This window comes from Zeugodacus cucurbitae, chromosome 5, assembly GCF_028554725.1.
Source record: "Zeugodacus cucurbitae isolate PBARC_wt_2022May chromosome 5, idZeuCucr1.2, whole genome shotgun sequence".
NCBI lineage: Eukaryota > Metazoa > Arthropoda > Insecta > Diptera > Tephritidae > Zeugodacus > Zeugodacus cucurbitae.
Genome location: NC_071670.1, coordinates 28,519,866 through 28,529,796, shown reverse-complemented (window position 1 = coordinate 28,529,796; position 9,931 = coordinate 28,519,866). Strand labels below are relative to the sequence as shown.

The window sequence follows — 9,931 nt, the reverse complement described above, 5'->3', positions numbered from 1 at the left end:
TTTTCGTATTTTAGAAAAATCGAATTCCAATGTAATAAAGCGTATCCAAATAGAGGGTTTCGAGTCAATACCCGAAAAAGTGTGAACGTATAAAGTCAAATTTTTATATAAAACATCGACATAAAACATCGTTGAAAGTGACATCGATGCATCGATGTTTTTAGATTCGAGACATCGATGGCTAACATCGATGATTTTTGACGAAAACATCGATGTTTCAAAAACATCGATACATCGTTTGCATCCCTAGGTACAGGTGAGCAATTTTATGTAACTAATTAAAAAGCTGTGTCATCGAAGTTACCATTGGACAAACCTTCATATTTTGCGTCGTTCAAGTCAACATGTGAGGGGTTGAAATATAACAATATAAATAAAAATAAATACATGTTAAATATTAATTGCTATACTAGGTGTAGAATCCTTTGGCTTCCAAAGGTTACGAGGTCTGATGCCTACTATTGTTCCACATACATACACGCAAAATGAATATTGAAATATCTCACTCCGCACACTTGCGGTAGCCTTTATATGTACTATTTGTATCGGTATGAAAAATTTTCGATAGTAATTTGATGGCGCACGATAATGTTAAGATACCCATATGTTATACAGCTTAGCAAAATAATTATATATATTATTTTAAATATTTTAGACTTTGAGATTTCTATTATATACGTCTTATGTAAAATAGCAAATAGTTTAGCACTAATTGACAAGACTGGTACTAAGTGGAATTCCAAAGCTGACTTTGGTTTATATATGTAGATTTGGAGACAATGTTATAATTATCAACAGTGACGTGTGATTACATACTGTTTTCTATCATATCCAATCTTAAACAAATTTGAATTATATGTATAATATTACATGCATATCGCAAATGATCAGAATTCTATTTTAAAATGAGGAAACAAGTATTTCTCACGCAAACAGAAGTCTACAAATGTACACTCGCGTTGTACGTGAATAATATGTACGATAAGTATTATAGCTGAGGAGCATTTTCGCATGCACTTTGAAAATTTGTTTATACGACATCTGAATTCGTTCCATAACTGACACTTATACTATAATACTTATATGTATGTATGTATGAATTAGCTTAAGGCTAAGCGTGTAAGCAACACAGAGCACAACATATTGGCGGTTATGCCGTGGATGATGATTATGGCGTAATGATTTTCGCGTGATTTCAGCACATTCCAACAACGAAGTGTGCGAAATTCGCGTCACGCATTCTGCCGCTCACAATAAGAGCGACATGATTGCTTTACATGCCACAAACACTTGATTTCCCGAAGCCATTTGAGACACGCATTGCTCAAACTTTAATTAAGGTATTTTTGACATTAAAACCTTTCGCAAAATATCACTTTAAATTAAAAGCTGCGACTTCTGAAAAAGTCGAGTGAGGCTTCTGTTACTTTAATATTTATATCCGTTTGTTTGGTGACATGAGATATTTCGTCTTGTCCTCATTCACCTCCAGACCCATTCGCTTCGCTTCCTTATCCAGTCTGGAAATAGTAGAACTAACTGTTGCTTCCAATGATATCGACCTCATCGGCGTACGCTAACTCTTATAGAAGATTGTACCTTCTCCGTTTAGCTCTGCAGCTCGAATTATTTTCTCCAGCATCAGGTTAAAGAAGTCAAACGATAATAAGTAACCTTGTCTGAAACCTCGTTTGGTATTGAACGGCTTGGAGAGATCCTTCCCGATCCTGACGGAGCTTTTGGTGTTGTTCAATGTCAGCTTACTTAGCCGTATTCGTTTTGCAGGGATATCAAATTCAGACATCGCTGTAAAGGCAGTTCCTTTTCGTGCTGTCAAAAGCAGCTTTATAATCGAAGAAAAGGTGGTGGGTATCGATACTCTTTTCACGAGTCTTCACCAAGATTTGGCACATGGTGAATATCTGGCCAGTTGTTGATTTTCCAGGTCTAAAGCCACACTGATAAAATCCAATCAGTTTGTGGGCTTTAGTCTTTCACACAGTACACTCGACAGAACCTTTTATGCGATATTGAGGAGGCTTATCCTACGGTAAAATTGTGGGGTCTCCTTTTTTATGGATTGGGCAGAGCACACTGAGATTTCAATCGTAGGGCATGCTTACGTCCTACGATATTCTATAATGAAGCTGATGCATGCACCTTATCAGTTCTTCGCAGCACAGTTTGTGGAGATTTTGTGGTACAGAATAAAGAGCTAAAGACATTGATACTTGAACCATTCTGCTATCCATTATTTGACATAAAAAATAATCAATAAATAAATAAAAAATAAATAAAAATCATTATCACAGAGTATATGGGACTGAGATACTTCCTGAACCGATTTTACTCATTCACGCTACCAACTTATTTTATTATACAAGAATATACGCTCACTTAATTTAGCTAAGATATCTCACATTATTATATATGGTATAAAGTAGTGGTTACAAAGTAATTACTCGGTTTTTTATACCCAACATTTCTATATAATATCTTCGATGTTTACCAATATTTTCGGTAAAAAATTGGAAACAGGCTCTGAAACCTTCATGTTCGATATCTGGAGCCTTGAAAAGTTATAGTCCGATTTCGAAAGTTTTTAAATAGTGTTGTTGCATTTGTACAAATTTTTATTTCGATAATATTCCATGGTTCTTGATTTATATTTAACAAAGTCAACGAATTAGATTGAGTTCAGCATTCAGTTATAAGGGAAGTGGTCGTGGTTGTGTGGCAATTTCGCACATTTTTCATCCGTAACATTAAGGTACGAAGAAAATACAGTTGAACTTCCCTAACGCGATCAGTACATTATTTTGGAAGCGCTGAATGCAAGCAATGCAGTTTTGACTTGAGCAACCCCATAGTTGAGCTCCATAGGCCCAAATTGACTTTAGTACTTGATTATATATAAACAGCTTGTTTGCGATTGAAAGCGTGGATCTCCTACTGACTAGATGGTAAAACTTTGTCTAGTATGGTGGATTTGTAATAATAAATCATATACAGGCAGAAACACGCCCACTTTTCCATAAAAATTATATTCAAATGTGATCTATCCTAGTGTGATTCTCTGTTCCCAAATACTTTATAGCTTTTCGGTCAACGCCATTTTGTACGAGTGGCAATGCTCCGCTTTCGCCTATCTACATTACCAACTCTCTCATGGTGTGAGTCCCAAGGAATGCGTTTAGCAAATTCCATTAAGATATCTCAAGTTTTACTCAGACTGACATTCGAATTACAACCCGTCTCGTCATACTAATCATTCTGATATACAGTATCCGACAAAATTATGTATACCCTATGGATGTAAACACCAAAATGATTATATCTTTCTAGCAGTGAAATTTATCGCTTTGATTGTTTTTCTATTTTGCTTATGGGTATATTGCAATAAACAAATTTAATTTATATATAGTACTGAACTATTTGTTGTCGGTTAAAAAAGTTGTACGCGATTATCTGAAAAAGCAGTCCTTCAATCTATGTAAAATGTCTCATTTATTGGGATGACTTGAATATCGGTCGAGCTTATCGTTTAAATATTTCTATAAATGCTTAATAAGATTTAAGTCAGAGGTTTGGGCAGGCCATAGTAGGAGCTCTGTCGATTTTTGATCGAAACATTCTTCCTACACCAACTTGTATGTTTGGGTGAGTATCTTCCAAGACCATTTTTTGTGCTGAGGACTCTATTTGTACTCAGCATCACTCCGTAGGACTCTCCCGTCATTTGCCTTTGATTAATAGCAGTTTTGATAGACTATTGTAGTAACAGCAATCCCAAACTAAACCATTTTCCTATTTTAATGTCAAATATTGCCACGGTATACCTTCTTTTGTTGTGTGTAAATCTTCAAAAAGTCTTCATTCTGCAAGCAAAACAAAAGCTAATGGTAAATATCATACCATTATTATTTAGTAGCTTACAGTATCTACCAATAGTATGCGCATTTTTTGCTGAACTCTTGGAAGAAATATTCAAATAATTGTGAAAAATGTGGTGGTCTTTTAGTTTTAGGTTATATGAATAAATCTATTATACCAGTATAAAATTTTGCGAGGGAAGAAAAACTAATAAAAGTGCTGAGGAAAGACATTAGAAACACTAAATTTTATAGTAAAGATGGTTCTGAAAAGTTGCATACAAATTGAAAACGGGCGTGGCACCGCCCACTATTGGGTCAAAAGATATGTATCTCAGGAACTTCTCGACCAATTTTAGCCAGTATCATAACGCTTTTATAATATTCTTATATCATATTTTGAACATAGAAAACAAGCCTACTTCTCATGTAATACTCTTTAATATAATCATTATATATAAATGTCTCGGACATAAAGCAAAATGTTGTAATGAAATTAGTGACTAAACGATCTAGAGTATAAGTTAAAGGTATACTAAATACTATTGAAATCCATGCATGGATTCGCCGAAAAACGATTGTTGCATTAATTTTTATTTTTTTTTAATATTAATTATATAATTACTTAATTTTGAATGCAACGACTTCCTTTCTACGAACGAAATCCATATACCATCCTGAGGAGCGGTTAAAAAAGTTGTTGCTGAAATTTTAAATGGCTTCGAATTCACAGCCAAGCTAACGGTATACTTGGATAGCAATGTCACTATACCAGCTTTGCTTTGAGCCAATCCGAAACGCATGCCTTGAGGAAGCGAACAAAATTTAAATTAGAAATTTATTTTATATAGCGTTTGTGGCAAGTGTTGAAATTAATCGTGGTTCGTTAAGAGTATATATACCTGGGCACATACGAGGTCCCTCACCAAATCCTAAAAATAAACTCCTATTTACGTGACTGCTTTGGTCCAAAAACCGATCTGGTTGAAATTGCAATGGATGCTCATACAAATCAGCATCACTGAAAACAGATATACACAGAAAATATTTTAAATTAGATAAACATTGTACAATGAATAACACATATGGTAAAGGTTAAAAAGGAACAGATATGATGTTAAAGCTAATATTTTTATAAAATCGCAATTAAGAGTTAAGTACTTTGGCACAACGTTTGACTTACGATGGGAACATAAGGCCAAATAGCTTGGGATCCATATAGATATGGACACTAAGCGGTTAGATTATATATAATTTAGAAAGCCAAATTTGCTAAAATATTGTACTAAAGTAACCTTATCTCTCATAAACAGTGAAGTATGGATCAAGACAAGGGTTCTCAGTTTTTGTATGACCACTTTCTCGTCAAAGGCATTGTCAGATTCGGTTGAGTGATATTGGTCTGTGAAAAAATTTCAAGTGAAACTATATTGTTAAATTATCACTCTAAGCTTATTTCTGAAAGTCAAACCAGATGAGATTTCCCCGTACTTAGTGGGCTCAGCGACTCAGTGATTTGCTGTAGGGAAACAAACTGTTTAATGATAGGCGGGGCTGGACACTTGTGTTTGTTGTAATACATGGATGACATTCTCAAAATCTTTTTGAAATTGTTTTCATTAAAGATGCATTTTTTACGCCTCGAAACTTACGAGTATTTATGGTAATAAGCGCCTAATTAATGACTACTCACTAGTGCACAGCTTTCACCGGAATAATAAAGACCATCCCCACAGGCACCTGAAACGACTTGCCTCCTAGGCACTGTGACGGCAATTCGAATTCTTTTGTACAGTGTTTCAATAAAGCCATCATAGGAGGATACAGACGCAGAGTTTCTGCAACAAAGCATAAACACAAAGAAAAACAGACGTAAATTGAAAATATTGTGGCACATATTTTGCATGTTAAACAGACGAATTTCGCCTAGAATATTAATCATCGAGCAGCTACCATATAATGTCGCTCCCAAATAAGGCATCTCCTGCAAAGCTTCGTAGCTAATTTCGCCACCGTGACGCGCCAACACTTCGTCGATTTCCTTGTGAACGCGTGCTTGCACCAGTGGGTGTTTAGCATACTAAATTAAATATTTAATTCCGAAAAAAGTTAATACAAAAATTCATATTTATACGCAACTATGAGAGTTTATGCACCGCACAGTGAATGTATGTACCAGTGTGTGAAGGTGTGAATGATCTCTGTCATACCTCGTACAGCGCAAATGCCATTAGTGATGATGATGTCTCGAAGCCTTCAAGTAGGAAAGTACTACAATGCCCGACCATTGTCGCCATATCCACCGGTTCGTGCGATTTCTGTCTGCCTTCAATGAGCCATTGCAAAAAATCACTTGGTCTTGACGCCACATTGCCTTTGTTTGGCTTTGCCGACAAACACCGCCCCTCTAGAATCTTTCCAATTATTCCACACAGCCAGTGCTGCACGCCTGCCGGCACGTAGCTGCAATAACGTGCAATAATGGAATGGGCTCCAGTGAAATGCATCATTGCACACACTTACTGATATTTTATGATGTCGCCGAGGAATGGTGAGAACAGTAATGCAATCGTTTCGAGTAAACTCCAAGTATTCGGCATGAAGAGATGCTCAACAAGTTGCGTAAAGTCTGAATTGGTGTTGTCGAACGAAGTCGCCAGCTGAGGCGACCACATCGAGTGTGTACTTGGAGAACAGCTGTTAAAACGAGTGCAAACTTTAGCATAAATATGTATATATGTATGTGCGGATTCTGATATTTTACTAAATGGCAATTGGTTGAACGCACATCTTTTGCTTCGAAGGAATTGTTTGAGTTGTTTATTTGTTGGGACACAAACTTATTAAGTTTTCCGCAAATGGACTTAATGTGGGGAAAAGAAGCTTTGACCTGGAAAAAATAAATGGACTAAATTACCACACATACATATGTACAATCAAACAAATAATAAATAATTTCTAATCCTTCGAAAGTTTTATATAATAATATTATTAATTATGAATCGCCGATAGTTTGATTAAATTAATGGCAACAAATCTCGAATCAAATGGGACATTCACACTTCCGTCCAAAAATTGAAATTTGTGATTTGGAAACTCTAGCTCTCAAAAACCACGATTTTTGAGTTGAGTATGCAGAAATGTGCGCAATTTCATCGTCCATATTGTATAACAATTTAATTCCGATGCGTAGGAAAATAAACCGTGAAATAAGAATGTGCCGTTCTTAAACTTGTTTTGTTGCATTAGTTTTTAACCACAATAACGACACTTCTCAGTTGTGTCAGAATTAGTTATAATTTTTTTAACGAAACAACGACATATTTTGTCTTCCAACACATATTGTCATAGGGTGAATTTGATTTTCTTTTCAAAAAGAACGACACATTTTGTATTACAACGATATTGGTGAAAAATTAATTAAAGTTTTCATATTGCTTGTTTCAGCAAAAACGACACATTTGACTTATGACGGCGAAACTGGTTTATATTTTTCACAAATAACGACATAATTCAAAGTGGGTCACATTTATGCCCAAGAAAAAGCATTAGTTCACTCTGTTTGATCCATTTATACTCAACATTGTATTTAATATATTACAGGCCACTAGATTAGTCAATAGACTGGTGGCATTTTTCTATATTATCTAAATAAGTGACAATTGAAAACTTTAAATCGCTTTCCTGAAAAGTCGACTTTTTTGAGTTGTGACACTATTCAAGTAAATGAGCGCTATGGTGGTTTTCGTTTATAAACTACTGGACTTTATGCCGAACATATGGGACGAATTGCATGTTATCTTAATAAAATTATATCAATAAATTGCGAGAGTGTAAAATGTTCGGTTACACCCGAACTTAGCCCTTCCTTACTTCTTCATTTACAGCTTTATATTTCCTATTAAAGTATTTAATAAATTGATTAACCGCATATTCATTCTCAGTTCAACTCACCTTATTTGGGGTGAAAATCGGTACAATTTCTGCTCGCATATTCTTCCATAGTTCGCCTTTCGCGATGAATGGGTTATAGCAAACAATGGGATCACGTTGCCGATTAATCCACAACACATTATCCTGGAAATGCTGAAATGAGCGTATCATTACCTCTTTGATCATCTCCGCACTCCGCAACAACACCGCCGGCTCATTAAAGAGCCGATAAATGCCGAAATAAGGAAGGTGTGGATGAGCACTTTAATAGATGTTATCACAATTATAATAACACTGGTTAACACAAAACATTTTATTGCATACTCGTAAAGGAGTTTATAGACGTCACCATAATGTTTGCGACCGAAAAAGAATGCACCCATATTGCCTAAAACCGGCCATCCACGCGGCCCACGTATACCATGCCTCTGCCAATAACTGCCTTTCCATAGCAAGTGAATGCATAAAAGCAGTATTACCGTTAGACTTAGCACCAAAAAAACCATTTGAACTAGTTATCAGAGTATATAAGTAGATACGTTACACAAATGTTGCTGAGAGCACAGTTTCGTATAATATAAGCTTTTGTCAGATACTACAAGTATTTTCAAGCCCCTGTTCATCTCTAACAAGCAACTGAACGTAAAAGTGCATACGACCGTTATAAATACGTGCCAACATTGATTGTCGTCTCTAAATTTGTGTGCGAAAACGCTTTACGTGTTAGAATAGTGTAGTGATTGACATGTGTTTGTACAAATGTATAAAAATATCTACAAAATTATATACAAACAAATGTGTAAATATGTATACAAATATGCATGTAGTGAAATCGACTATAGAAGTGTACAATTTTCCTAATTGTTACACAATTTACATAATCATGATAATTAGAATGTTTTGTTGTAGTTTTCTATATAACAAGATAGGATATTCATAACGAAAATCATTATATATAGTGGGCGATGCGACGCCCATATCTATATTTTTTTAGCCTCAGCGCTCATTTCTGCTGTAAAATGTAGTGTTTTTGACGTTTTTCATTAGAAATTTAACACACTTTTACTAGTTTTCAACATAACTTCAGTGTGGGATGTGGGCGTGGTTATTACGACTTACAACTTCACCTATTTTTATGGTGTATAATCAATTGCTAAAAAATGTGACAGATAAATTTGATTTAAATAGCGTATTTCGTTATCGAGATATATCTAAAAAACTTATTTGTGTTCGGTGCCACGTTTACTTTTCGAAAAAAAATTACATCCAAATATGAACCATCTTATTGTAATCCTCTATATCAAATTTTGCTTTCATAACTTTATTTATGGCATAGTTATAGCACTTTATAACTTTACAGTTAACGCCATTTTGTGAGCGTGGCAATGTTATCACTTGCACAGACAGACATCCGTCCAAATCAAATCAAAATCTACTCGTCACCCAAATAATTTTGATATATACATAAATATAACCATATATCTAACTCATTCAGTTCTATGACTTACAAACAAACTCTCTTTGCAACATGTTGCGAGAGTATAAAAACAGGATAGTATTTGTATACTATTAAGCTGATTTATTTATAACTTATACATATTTATATGTGTGGTGAGTTCAGAAAATAAGGGGACTTGCAAAATTTAATATCCCACGGGCATGAGGAAGGCAATTGTCATTTTTATACTCTCGCAACAAAGTTGCTAGAGAGTATTATAGTTTTGTTCACATAACGGTTGTTTGTAACACCCAAAACTAAACGAGTTAGATATAGGGTTATATATATACATATTTCATAGGGTTATATATACCAAAGTGATCAGGGTGAAGAGTGGAGTTCAAATCCGAATGTCTGTCTGTCCGTCCGTCCGTCTCTGCAAGCTGTAGGTTAGGTTAGGTTATGTGGTTTTCAAAACGACGCACCTAGGCCTTTTGGAGGCCCATTGTGGCACCACTGGGACTAAGATCCGTCACACTATAGGGTCATCTATGAACCACCCTGTGGTCTTAATAAAGTGAAAAAGTTCACATAATTTGATATGAGCAACTTCACCCACATTCTCGAGAAAACCGCGTCCAATAGTCGCAATTCTTTTCCTATACAGAGCCTTACATCCACATAATAG

The 9,931-nt window shown here is 35.2% G+C and overlaps 1 protein-coding gene across 1 annotated transcript; it reads right to left on the bottom strand.

Annotated features, from left to right (window-relative positions):
* Nucleotides 1–4,290: 4,290 nt before the first annotated feature.
* Nucleotides 4,291–8,557, bottom strand: LOC105215369 (probable cytochrome P450 308a1). Its single transcript, XM_011189235.3, is given in 10 exon segments — nucleotides 4,291–4,677; nucleotides 4,775–4,893; nucleotides 5,566–5,710; nucleotides 5,826–5,952; nucleotides 6,083–6,335; nucleotides 6,396–6,530; nucleotides 6,532–6,569; nucleotides 6,661–6,762; nucleotides 7,827–8,067; nucleotides 8,130–8,557. Coding segments are annotated over 10 exon segments (1,554 nt in total). The 5' UTR covers nucleotides 8,312–8,557; the 3' UTR covers nucleotides 4,291–4,465.
* Between the last annotated feature and the right edge of the window lie 1,374 nt (nucleotides 8,558–9,931).